Source organism: Cervus canadensis, chromosome 10 (assembly GCF_019320065.1).
Source record: "Cervus canadensis isolate Bull #8, Minnesota chromosome 10, ASM1932006v1, whole genome shotgun sequence".
NCBI classification, from domain to species: Eukaryota; Metazoa; Chordata; class Mammalia; order Artiodactyla; family Cervidae; genus Cervus; species Cervus canadensis.
Window position 1 is genome coordinate 56,777,015 of NC_057395.1, and position 13,584 is coordinate 56,790,598.

Below are 13,584 nucleotides of genomic sequence, written 5' to 3' on the forward strand. Positions count from 1 at the left end.
TTGACAGACTCATTAAAAAATATAATGCAGGTAATAACAAACTTGAAGACAGGCCAATAGAAATTATTCAAATTGAAACTCAAATAGGAAAAGAGTTTTTTAAAAATCAGAGCATCCAACAGTTATGGGACAATAACAAATGGTCCAACAGAAATGTATGTGGATCTGAGAAAGAGAGGAGAGAATGAGGCAGAAAAACTATTTGAAGAAATAATTATCTCATTGACATTTTTAGAAAATTCCATCCAAGTACACAAGGAATATTCAGGAAGACAAACCATATTCTGAGCCAGGAAACCAATGCTAACACTTCAAAATTAATCATCGAAATCAAACAAAAAGTATTTTCCAAAGCTAATGACTGACATCAAACCAAAGATCCAAGGAGCTCAGAGAACACCAACCAGGATGACATAAATAAAAATGAACACCAAGATAGGCACATTCAAACCTCTGAAAACTAAGGACAAGGAGAAAAGCAAAGGCAAACAGAAGAAAAAGAAACATCTTTCGTATAGAGGAACAAAGATAATTATTTCATCAGACATCTCATCAGAAACTAGGCAAGTTAAAAGATGATAGAAATGACATCTTTGGAGTGCTAAAAGGAAAAAGAACCTATCAATCCCAAATTTATTCCCCAGTTTGTGGGCCATATTCCACCTGCTGTCTATTTTGGTAAATAAAGCTGTATTGAATTTATACAATTCAATCATGTATTGCCTATGGCTGCTTTCACATTACAATAGTAGAGTCAAAACACTGACAAAAACCACATGGCTTGAAATCCAAAAATATTTACTGATTCTAAAGAAAAAAATTTGCCAACTCTCACTCCAAAAGATAACTGATTTTCAAAAAGAGGAGTAGCAGAAGCAAAAGTATTGGCAAGCTTCTGTGTGCTCACATCATATATAAAAGTGAAACACTTGACCCCCAATGTCACAAAGCATTTGAATGAAGAATTATTAGTATATTGTTGTAAGTTTTCTAGATTAGACATAAAGCAGTATCATTTTAACTGAAGTCAAAAATTTTAATTAAAGATTTACACTGTAAAACCTAGGGCAACCACTAAAAAAATTAAGATATAAATACTAAGCCACTAGGGAAGATAAAATAGAATCATAAATAGAAGAATGGAAATAATAAAGAGCAGAAACTACTGAAATTGAGACCAGACAACTAATAGAGAAAATGGATGAAACCCAAAGCTGCTTCTTTGAAAAAATAAAGCAGATAAGCCTCTAACTAGATTAACCAATAGGAAAAGAGAATAACACAAGTTATCAATATCAGGAATGAAAGATTGGACCTCACACTGCAAAGATTAAAAGATAACAAGGGAATATTACAAGCAACTCTATGCCTACAAACAAAGTAATCCTTGAAAGGCACCAACTGCCAAAGCTCATTCAGGAAAAAATGAATAATCTTAATAAACCTTTACCTATTAAATAAATAAAATGTACAGTTAAGACCTTTTTAAAAAAGAAAACCCCCAACCTGGATGGCTTCAACAGTGAATTCTATTAAATATTTAAGGAGGAGTTAATGCCAATTTTACATATATTCTCCTGGAACATAAAAGAGGAACAGATACTTCCCAACTCATTTTATAAGACCAGCATTACTTTGATGCCAAACACAAAGACATCACAGTAAAAGAAAATTACAGATTAGTAACTTCTGTGAATATAGATAAAAATCTTTAACAAAACATAAGTACATCAAATCCAACAATGTATAGAAAGGATAATTCATCACAGGTGGGCTTTATCCCAGGAAGGTATGGCTGGCTTGACATTCAAAAAGCAGTCAGTGAAACTCACTGTACCAGCAGGTTAAAGAAGAAAAATCAAATGATCATGACAAAAGATGCAGAGAAAGTATTTTATAAAGACACATCCATAATTTAAGAAAAAAAAAATCTCTAAGAAAACAAGGACTAGAAGAGCATGTAAACTGATAAAGGGCATCTACAGCTAATGTCACACATATAAATATGAAATGCCTTACCGTTGAGATCCAGAACAAGCAAGGATATTGGCTCTCATCATTTCTACTCAGTATGGTCCTGCTGCAAATAGTCCAGAGGAAAAAGAGCATATTCATTGGAAAGAAAGAAATGAAACTGTCTGTGTTCATAGATTACATAATTATCTACACAAAAAAATTCCAAAGAATCTGTGAAAAAGTTACTAGAACTAAACTGTTGGGAAAGATTGAGGGCAGGAGGAGAAGGGGGCGACAGAAGATGAGATGGTTGGATGGCATCACCGACTCAATGGACATGAGTTTGAGCAAACTCCGGGAAACAGTGAAGGACAGGGAAGCCTGGTGTGCTGCAGTTCATGGGGTTGGGAAGTGTCAGACACAACTTAGGGCCTGAACAACAATAACTGGAACTAAAATGCAAATTTAGTGAGGTCCTAAGATGCAAGGTCTGTATACAAAAATTGACTGTATTTCTCGACACTTCCAACTGAAAATGAAAATATTTGAAGGTACCGTTTAAATACAATAGTACCAAAACCATGAGTAATTAAGTATGAATCTTATAAAAACACATGCAAAACCTATATGCTGAAAACAAAACAATAGTGAAGAAGGAAACCAAAGACCTCAATAGATGGAGAAAGATGCCATGTCGACAGATTGGGAGACCATATTAAGGTGTCAAATCTTCTAAAACCAATGTATAGAGTCAGCACAATTCCAATCAAACAGTCCTATGTATTCTAGAATGGAGGTGTTGATTTCTACGTGAAAGCCCAAGTCTTGGCTCCCCTCCCACTCCATATCCAACAAGGGTCTGCTGAATGAATGATTGAAGGATGAGTAGACTCTGGTCTTCCAGGGGGTCTTCTGCTTATTTTCTGTAATAGAAAAGTATGTTATGTTGGAATTAGAAAAGTAAAAAGAGAGAGAGAGGAAAGAAACCTGCACCACTGGAGACCAGAAGTTTCAGAGTGTCAGCTTCCCAAGATTACTTCTTACCTCCCTCCAACACACTTTGGATGTATTATGGACAAACAGACAAAGTCCAAAAGGAGGGAGGGACTTGCTGAGGTCACTGTTATGGTTTGACTGGGCTGGAGCCAGAACTCCTAACACCCTGCCTCTTTCTGTTCATCATTATTGTCATCGTAAGTCGACACCATTCAACACTCATCTTAGGCCAAGCACCAGGATTGCAGCTTTACATGCGTCTTCTCATTTACTCAAAACAGCCATTGGAGACCCATCAATGCGGTCCAACAAAATGTGCATCTTAAGCACCAGGATCACCCCCGTGATGAGCCAGCCCGGGGCACCTGCGTCCCACCGTGTCCACCCTGGGGCAGAGCTCAGCCCGTTATCATTTCTGCCAGAGCACACATGGCTGAAACACACCACACTCTGCATGCGTGCTAAGTTGCTTCAGTTGCGTCTGACTCTTTGTGACCCTATGGGCCATAGTCCGCCAGGCTCCTCTGTCCGCGGGATTCTCCAGGCAGGAATACTGCAGCAGGTTGCCATGCCCTCCCCCAGGGAATCTTCCTGATCCAGGGATCAAACCCCATCTCTTAGGTCTCCTGCCTTAGCAGAGGGGTTCTTTACTACTAGCGCCACCTGGGAAGCCCCCACACACTTTACTTTCAAATAAACCACACAGCCCAGCTTGGAGACACTTCCAGAACCTATGAATTCAAGTGGGGCAGGAGCGGGCCACCCAGTGTGGTGTGGGTGCCAACGAAAGGCCCGCTGGCACTAGGAGTCTGCGGGGAAGCAAGGGGTGGGGGGTGGCGGGGGAGGTGGTGGTGCATATGTCAGTCGCAGACCAAATATACCGCCCCCCACCCTGTGCTCCCCCTCCTTCCCATTCCCTGGCTCCTCCTCCACTTTTGACAGCCTCCATCAGAAAGGACAGGACCACTGACAGTGTCTCTTCAAGATCCCAGGCTTTTGGTGGGGTCTTTGGTTTGACTCTGCTTAAATTGTTCCCTAAAACTAATGGCAGATTCTTAATTTCCTGGAGCTTTGGGGTAATGGGCCGGGGGGGAGGGGGAAAAAGGTCTCTGATTCATTTTCTCTCCACCTTCCACAAATGAAAGAGAAACCGGAATGAATGGTGTGGTTGATAAATGAGAGCAGCTTAAATCAAAGACCTGCTTCCCCCGCAGCGAGATAGCACTGCACAGTTCCCGAGGGACCTGGAAGACGCTCCTCTCAACAGGTTTCAATCTGAGACCCCGCCAGCCTCAAGGCACAGCAATCTCAGCTGCATCAAACCCACCTTGAGAGCTGGCCAGAAGCTTGGAGAGGAGGAGGGGCAGGGGAGGCAGGAACAGTATCTTGTTAACCCTTTTCCTTAGGGGCATTTTGCACCATCACCCCAGGTTCCATTTACCTTGGCGTCGCAGAACTGGGACATTCTGCAGTGCACTCTATAAATTCTTTTTTAAGCCAGCTTGAGCCAAATATAACAGGTAAGCCGTCCAGACCTGTTTAAAAAGGATAAACCCCAGCTAAGAGCATAAATTACACCCCACTGCTTTTATCATATAAACACGGCCAGAGAGCCAAGTGCATTAAAGAGGCGAGACACAGGCCCTGGTTGCTATCTCATTAAGCCCATTAAATATTAGGAAAGAAAATACCTTCACATCTTGGGTCTGGTTTAAACTATCAGGGAACAGATTAGAGTTAATTAATGCCGTGAACTCTGAAGCCGCCAGCCAGGAGGCTCCCGGCGGAATCCACACCTGTCACACACTCGATTTCAGAAAATCTAAGTGGACACCCAGGAGCCCTCCCCTCTCCCTACCTCCCCTGGATGTGGGAGCCCTAGGTACCTAATCCGTAACTCCCAAATCTGGATCAAGAGATAAACCCCACCCCTGAGACAGAAAGTCGGTGCATTCCAAGCAGAAACCATGCAAAGGTCTCTCGCTGGGCACTCCGGAAATTGCCAGGGGTTCCAGGCCGCAAGGCGAGACCACTAAGTTGCTTCTGGCAAGTTGGAAGGAGCTTATCAATTATTCATGCAACTGGATAAACAGGGATTTTATCTTGTAGCATGAATCAAGAGATAAAAATTCCATTTCAAGAGGGAGGGTGGAGACTGAACTCTGAATGTTAATTGTAAAACGAAAAAAAGGAAAAAGAAGAAGGAAAGGGAAAAATATGTAAGGTCTTCTGCTTGGGCTGTGCCTTGAGCACTTGTAAACTTCCCGCCCCCCGCCCACCCCCAAATTTCTATCTGTTCACCGACCGTAGCTCACCTGCTCCCCAGACAACGCACTGCCTCTTCTATTGATGTACTGAAGCAGCCGCAAAACCCCCACTTGGGAGGGGCCCTCCGGATGGATTTTGCAACCCCCAAACACCACCACCTTCGAGGTATTTCTATTTAAAATCAATTTGCTGCTTCCAGACTGAAATTGGAAGCAGAGGAAAGTTTACAAACAGATGCCTGTCAAAAGGCTCAAACAGAACAAGAGCTAGTCCCACTCTTGGGACATGCGGGCCAAGAAAGAACATGACTTCCATTGCTGGCCTCTCTTCCCCTCCCCGTGTGGCCCCGCACCTGATAGTTCCTTAAAGTCTGGAAAATTAAGCCAAAAGATGAAATTGGGGGATTACTGGTTTATTTAGACATTCACATTGTTAAATTTGACCACAGGTTGGAAAATACACACACACATGGAAAAGAAAGTGGTAATGTCCCAGTGTCAGCTGGACTTATCCTCCTGTGGTCAGACACTGAGTGACTTTCATTTCTATCCTTTCTGCTTTGTATTTTCCAAGAAAATTTATTAGGAACATGTTACAATGGGAGAGAAATAACCAACTTTGTGCTTTTTAAATGCTACATTAGGTGTGTATATAGTTGTTTCTAATTGGGGCAATGTGGAAGACCTGGGTTCAATTCCTGGGTCGGGAAGATCCCCTAGAGAAGGGAATGGTAACCCACTCCCTTGTATTCTTGCCCGGAGAATCCCATGGACAGAGAAGCCTGGCAGGCTACAGCCCATGGTGTCGCAAAGAATCAGACATCACTGAGCACTACCACCACCATAAAATTTATTGTTAAAAAAAAAAATCAACCATCTGCAGTCATGCGTGCCCCCCAACTTTTTTTTTTGGTAATTTTCCTCCTCTGACAAAAGCCCCTCAAAACAGGAATCGTCACAGTAGGTTTGCCTTCCAGCCACTCAGCTGGTGGGTGGGCATGGGGCCGATGGCTGGGGAAAGGTGAGACTCTGCTCTGGGCAGCCCTCTTGCAAACACCGCAGAGAGGAGAAGTTGGCACCCACACGGTGCCCCAGGGTCTAGGCGGAGAGATGAAGAGCAAAGAACCACCTGGGCGCTGCCTCCTACCCTTGCTGCACCTCAGTTGCCCCTGTTCAGGAAGGGGAGTCCACATTCTCCTCTCTCTTTTGTTCATCTTACTTTTCAGACTCTGAGCAGAAAGCTGCAACCACGTAACTGAGTTCATGGTGAGCTAATAACTCAGCTCTGTGTGAGGCCTCTCATTTGTTGTATTTTATCATTTTTCCCTTCTCCCACCCCATGCCCACTTCCCTCCTCTCACGCCTGAAGGCAGCCTCTCAAATCTGTCGGACGTGTTGCCTTAGATACACACACACATGAAAACCTGTGGATGCAGCTTTATGTTTGATGCTTCCGTGAAGAAGCCCTTCTGCTTCCTGCCTCTTTCTCAAGGCAGTACGTTTTCTAGATCTCTCTGTTTGGTTGTGTGTATCTCATTCATTTCTCTGACAGCATCAGGAGCCCCAGTGCAGTTTAGCTAGACAGACCCCTGGACACTAGGATGAAGCTATTCATATGGGAACACATGGCCCCACCTCTGTGAATGAGGACACCTTGTGAATGAGGGACTGGCAGTCCAAGTGTGAGTTGGTACATTACTGAATTATTACTAATCAATTAATAAATGAGAGGATAAAATCAACAAACCAGCTTGGGGACCACCCAGAACAACAATCATGACAACTGTAATGCTATTCATTCTGTCTGTCCATCCACCCATCCATCCAACCACCCACATAAACATGTATCTATCCATCCATCCACCTGCTCATTCATCTACGCATCCATCCATCCATCCATCCATCCAAAATGTGTTCACTCAACACCTCTGTGTCAGTGTGCTGAGTTGATCCCTCCAATGTCCCCTTACCCCTACTACAGCCTGATGGGGCAAGAAGACTGAGGTGTGAGGGCTGGTGGGGAGGTTTCTGGGCATCCCAGGACATTCTCACAATCTACCTCCCCAGAAGCTGGTGAACCGGAAGTCATTCAGGACTCAGGCAGTTTAGAGTTAGGTTGAGGGGCAGGACTCTCAAGCCCCAGAGCAGGTTCTCATTCAGGCTCCATCTCACACCAGCTGTGTGACCTTTGACTTCCCTCCAGGGAGTCTCAGGGCTTGGGAAGACTGGATCCTATACCCAATGTCTACTCCTGTAGACACTGTCATCTTAATCCTTCAGGGTTGCACAGGCATTATCCCCATTTTACAGAGGAGGAAACTGAGGTAGGGAGTTGCAGGCTAGGACCAGATGAGGCCAGGGAGGCACCCAGGGCTCAAAATGTAGGTGGTGCTTAGCTTCAGGCACCCACCCTGTACCTCCATAGCCTGAGAGTAAGCAGCCCCTCAGCATTCGAGCCCCAGTCCCTCACCCTGGCCGTGGCCCTGGTGAGCTGCTAAGTGGTAGCATTAAGATTCACAACTGAGGAACTTCCCTGGTGGTCCAGTGGATAAGACTCTGTGCTCCCACTGCAGGGGGCCTGGGTTCGATCCCTGGTCAGGGAACTAGATCCTGCATGCCACAAGTAAGACCTGGAGCAGCCAAATAAATAAATAAAAGTTTTTTAAAAAAAAGATTTGCAACAGAGTCTTCTGGCAGGGCCCAGTGTTCATCCTGTGATAGTTTGTTTGATCGTTCGCTCATTCATTCAACGAAACATATTAAGTTCCCATCACACACAATGTGAGATGTACCAGTGCCATGGGGGACTAGATGAACAACTGCGGGGGGACCAAGGGCTCTCCCGGGGGACAAGAACACAGGCTCCCTGCCTCAGTTTCTCCATCTGAAACAGAGGGTCTGGGGGGCTCCAGGACAGGCAGTGTAGACTCTGCAGGCAGAGATGGTCACCAAGTCGGGGGAAGCATGTCCAAATTGCTCCTCACTTCATCCAGAGCAGCCCCCGCCTGCCTTTCCCACCAGGGAAGCTGGCCTGGATGTTTACTGGGTTATTAGATAACCAGGCCCGGGCACCATTTCTTTGATCAGACACCCCTGATAACGAGCAGGGGAAACAGACCATTTTACAGCAAGATTTTGTGGGGTGATCTTATCTTCCCGTGGTGCTGTTAATATGCAGGAGGATGAGGAGGTAGGTGTTTGGTGGGGAGGGAAGAAAGAGGCCCATTCTGCAAAGCTCTCCTATCGGGCCAGCCTCGGGCTTTGATTTGGGGGGAGGGTGGGGTGGACGTCTGGCTCAGGGCCCCTCCCTCACACCAGCTGTGCATGGCTCCAGAAAGCCTGCCCTGTGTACCCCCCCAACTCTTTCCGCAGCTCTGACCACTTGGGAAGACCCCTGCAGTGATCAACCCAGAGAAGTCAGCTCTAGAGGCTGACGGTAAAGCCCAGGGACATGACTCAAGGCTAGCAGAGTCGGGGCTCAAGAAAGAACCTGCTTCTCCCCCAGACAACCTTATAATTACTAACCATTTCAAATGTTCTTGGGTGATGGGTCTGTAGGTACGAAAGGGGTCAGGAATCAAGCAATTAACACCCTTCCTGCAGCAAAATGCAAGGTCTGGACAATACAACTTTGGGGGGTTAAAAATAAATATCTGTGAGGTCAAGTAAGTTTAGCTTCGGTTCCTTCTCTCTCTTTTGTTTGATCTTCTTATGACCAGGGGGTTGTTCAAACACTAACTGTTCATTTTCTTTCTTTTTTGGGGGAGTAAAATCTGCACTGAACTTATCTGACCCTGTGCTTCTGTTTTCTCACCTGTAAAGCCAGGAGAGCAGCACCAGTGGGCCTTGAAGGCCCTTCCTAGCTTCTCCCGTCCTTCCAAGCATCACCCACTGTTGATGTCGGGCTGGTCGAGTACAATACCACCTGTAATTCTCAGTCTCAACAGAGGAGTTTGGCTAAGACCTAGGCAGCACTTTGCAATAGGGCTTCCCTGCCATTCCTAAGCCTCTTCGAAGGAAGGGTGTTCTCATATTAATAGGATGGGCTTTCTCACTTAGGAACTTGAGATTCAGAATGGAACCAAGAGCCCTGTCAGTCAGGGAATTCCATGGAGACACAGAGCATCCCAGACACAAGCAGGGACTCAGGAGTTCTGCCACCTTCCAGCCCTGTGGCCTTGAGACAGTGGCCCAATCTCTCTGAACTCAGTTTCCCTGCTCTGTAAAATGGGGCCAACAATACTTCTTACTTCTCACCAGGCTGTCCAGATATAAAGTCTATGCATCTAAAGCACGGCCCACACCAAGGTCGCAATGTGGGTGTTAGTTGCTCAGTCATGCCCAACTCTTTGCAACCCCATGGGCTGTAGCCCTCCAGGCTCCTCTGTCCATGGGATTTCCCAGGCAAGAATACTGGAGTGGGTTGCCATTTCCTTCTCCAGGTCGCAATAATTATCAGCAATTCCTCTTATAAATAAGCCAATATAAATAAATAAGCCAACATAACAATTAATACATAAGCACCAGGCTTTGCAAGGAAGTTCTGTTTTCTAATAGCAGTACAGTAGGTTCTGAAAGTACCGAACCATAACCCCATGTTGCATCAATGTAACACCCACCCCCCAAGCCAAACCATTCATACTCAAAGCCCCATCAGCGACCTGGGACTGCAAAATGCCTGCAAGCAGGAAGCCCAGAAAGTACAGCCTCAAACAGTCACGGCCAAAAGATCATGCAGCTTTTAAAACTATCCATAATTGTAAATTTTTAAAATTTAAAGGCACATAATTGCCACAAACAATCACCATTATGCAATTATAAATAATCACACCCCACCCCCCACCCACGTTACCCCTTTCACCAAAACTTAATATGTGGCGCGCGGCCACTGTCTGCTGGGGAGCTGATGGCATCTCGGCTTCAGCAAGGCCACCTCGAGCCTCATGCTGTTCTCAGCAATCCATAGAGACCAGAAAAAATATCATTTTCAGGAAGGGAATTGATCATTTCTCTCACATTTCCATTTGTGTAAGATCACGCTGTGGCCTCCTTCCACACTTGTCGAGTCTGTTCCTTCAGAGAAGAGAAAAGCTAAGGACGTCCCGGGGATGGGGGGTCCGTGGCTAGAGGTTCCCTGGTGGAAGTTGAAGGGCTCCAGAGGCCCAGGGTAAAAAATCAAAAGACAGGGTGCTGTCTACTGACCCCCAGGGCCAAGCAGCCCACAAGTGTGGACAGGTGGGTCTATAAGCCCTTCAGAGGGCAGGTCGGCCTCCTGGGCGGACACGGGCACAGACACGTCCCCACGTGCCCAAGTCCTCCCCAAGGGACATCCTCCATCTCTCTCTCTCTCTCTCCCCCTTTCTTCCTCCCTCTTTTTCATTCTCTTCTTCCTCTCTTTCCCATCTACCTTTCTGCCTGCCTCTCTTCTCTGCCTTATTTCTTTGTCCCTGCCTTTCTCTCTCCCTCTCTCTGCCCTTTTCTCTTTCCTTATCTTTCTTCCCCCTCTCTCCTCCTAGGTTCTCTCTTTCACCTCTTTTTTGGTTCTATCTACTCTCTTCCTCTTTCACTGTTAAGGACAACACACTGAAAATGGACACCTTGATCTACACATCTCAGCCCCCCACCAACCCACCGCCACGACTTTACTTCTGTTCTCCTGGTGATCCCCGCAGGTGGGAACAATCCAGTTACACTTCTCCAATCCAAGTGATTCTGTCGTTTCTTCATTCATAAATCCAATAACTTGGGAGGTTCCTTCCCCAGATGCTACTCCTGTTCTTCAAGGCTTCCCTACCACTGGGGAGCTGCCTGGGGGAGCCCAGGTCCTGAGGTCAGGCCCTGAGGTGGCCTGACCGGTCCATCTCCCAGCTATTTCTCCCAGCTGCCTCGCCTCTGAGCAGCCACCCTCAGCTGACTCACTCAGATGGGGTTTAGGGGTGGGGGCAGGAGGAGGAGTTGGGGGTGGGGGGAACCGCCCTGGTCGGCTCCACACGGTTTGCCCAGATGCTCTTTGGAGCAGAGAAGAGCTAATTACAGGGAGCGGCTGTGGGCTGCTGGGCGCCCCAGGTTGGCCACATTCACTGCGCTCCTGCTCTCCAAGTTGACGCGACTTTTCCAAAAGTGTCTGGAAGGCCTGAAGAGAAGCCTTGGGGGTCCGAGGACCCAGCAGGCACAGATGAGCTGCCCCCGACCCCCTTGCCCTTGGAGGGGACAACCTGCATAGGGGTGCGCTTTGGCGGAGGAGCGCACGGCACGGTCTGGCTTGGCCAGGACAAGAGTTTGCGGGAGGCCTCCTGGCTCACTGCAGAGACTTGGTGGGGAGAGGAAAGAACCAGGGCACGGAGGGGGGTCGACTGGGTTCTGAATGGCAGGAGGAGCTGCGCCAGAGGGCTGGGCGCTGGGCGCGCTGCGAGGCTGTGCGCACAAGGCCGGGGGCTGTCTCCACCTCTTCTGGAAAGTTGGACCTATGAGTGCGCTCCTCTCCTTTCAACTATCAACAGCCCGGGAGGGCGAGCGCGTGCGAGCGCGGAGCGGGGCGCAGGACCCTCGCGACTTCTTCGCAGGACCCCAGCCGGGCCGCCGCTGTCCGGGGCCGCCTGAGAGCCCTGTGCCGGCGCCTCCTCCCCACGCAGCGCGGATGCGCCCCAGGGGCCGTCCTGCCACCCCCGACGGGATGCCGGCTGCCTTGCTCCCCTACGCTTGCGTCCTGGTGCTGCTGGGAGGTAGGTACCACCCTCCCCCCACTGGCTCGCCGCCTGAGGTCAGAAGGGAGGGAGCTGCCGTCTGACATTCCTTGGGCTTCTTGGGGACTGCTGTGTGGGCCCGTGAGCCAGGCCGGCCGTTCTGCGCCTTGCGCGCTCTTCTCCAGCCTCACCTGGCCGGGCACCTGCCGCACCTCCAGCCTCCTCCTGGACACTGCTGGAAAGCCGGGCGCGGAACCACGTGGGCGCCCCTCTGTGCTCAGTGCCGGCCGCAGCCTGACCTCCAGGCACTCCAGCGATTCTTGGTGCCAGGCCGCGGGGTGGCTGGGATCTCCAGAAACTTTCAGGATCCCGAGCCCACTGGGACTCCCTTGGCAAGGTACAAGCTCCACGTCACTCAGACCTGGGCTGCAGAATCTGGTCTTGCCCACTGAATCCTAGAGGGGCTGGGACTCAGAGCGGGTGTCCTACAGCAGAGCTACAGAAGAAGTGAGGGGAGGGCACAGTGACCCTCACCCCACCCCTCAAATTCTGGTGCCCAGCAGGCTTGGGGTAGGGGAGCAGGGGACCGGACCCCCGTAGAGGGGACAGCGTCGTCTCCAGAATTAACTGCTCTCCAGCTGCCTCTTCTCAGGGGGTAGGAAGATCAAAATTCTGTAATGCCCGCTGACCGTGGTGCACCACCATTGGCAAAAATGACAATAATAACCACAGTGTGCTGAGCTCACCCCCAAGCACCCTCACCTTGTGAAGGATTAAGAATTCTGCCCCTGGAGTCAGATCACTTAACTCAGAAGTCCAGATCAGCTTCATATCAACCTGTGTGAACTTGGACAGACATGTCCATCAGCTCTCTTAGCCTCAACTTTCTCATCTGTCAAATGGGCTTACCAGACCTTCACCTCTGTCTAGGGTTATTGTGAGGGTTACAAGAAGGAGAGCAGGAGAAGCGACTAACACACTGCCCAGCCCCGAGGCATTCGTCCTGCAGGAAGACATGCTGCCCAGTTATCGCTGAGCACGCTTTTCTCCACTTACAGGCAAGAAGCAAAGTCAGGTCTCTCTGCAGCTCTTCAGTCAGCCCCGAATTTCTCAGCCAGATATCTGAAGAAGAGACGAGCCAGGTCTGAAGGAAGGTCGAGGGAGGATGTGTAGGCAGTTTGAAGAGCTGCAGACCTATCCACCAAAAGGGATTTTTGCCTTTTTGCAAAAGGTTTGCCTCAGGGCTGGGGTCAGAGGTTGCACAGCTGTCCATGGCCATGGAGTTCTCCCCGGGCACAAAAACAGGCCAGGAAAGTAAGAGTGGAAGGAAGGGGTCGCGGAGGGGACGGCTGGGCAAAGAGTCTATGTGCTTGCCCTGTGGGTGCGGAGCTGGGAGGGGGAGAAGGCGGAAGCTGTGTCTTCACCTCTCCTCCACCTCCTCCCGGTGGTTCCATCCTGTGGGGATAGGACGGGCCAGCACAGTAGGGCACATTTCCCCAGAAACCTGCAGCCTTGGTCACAGCACAGGGCCGTTGTCCTTGGCAGGCCCCATGCTTCTGTCACGCCAATAAAATCACCGCCAGTGTAGCCTCGCTCCTGGCTCTCTGGAGTCCTGCTTCTTCGCTCCCTGGTGACCTCTCGCCACCCCAAGTCAGACAGATTCCACAGGAGAGAAGCCAAGA

The 13,584-nt window shown here is 48.6% G+C and overlaps 1 protein-coding gene and 1 long non-coding RNA gene across 3 annotated transcripts in view; one reads left to right on the forward strand and one right to left on the reverse strand.

The window, feature by feature from the left end:
* Positions 1–11,108, reverse strand: part of LOC122448566 — a 54,403-nt gene extending 43,295 nt beyond the window's left edge. The window contains exon 1 of the long non-coding RNA XR_006271671.1: positions 10,866–11,108. This is a non-coding gene — a long non-coding RNA (uncharacterized LOC122448566). The remainder of the gene's footprint in view (positions 1–10,865) is intronic.
* Positions 11,109–11,233: 125 nt separating this feature from the next.
* The window catches only part of APCDD1L (APC down-regulated 1 like), a 47,115-nt gene continuing 44,764 nt past the window's right edge, over positions 11,234–13,584 (forward strand). Inside the window, exon 1 of one of the 2 annotated variants that reach the window (XM_043479363.1) lies at positions 11,234–11,941. In XM_043479363.1, coding sequence (XP_043335298.1) covers positions 11,584–11,941 — 358 coding nt within the window. In that variant the 5' untranslated portion in view covers positions 11,234–11,583. The remainder of the gene's footprint in view (positions 11,942–13,584) is intronic. The other variant, XM_043479364.1, reaches the window with a different exon arrangement.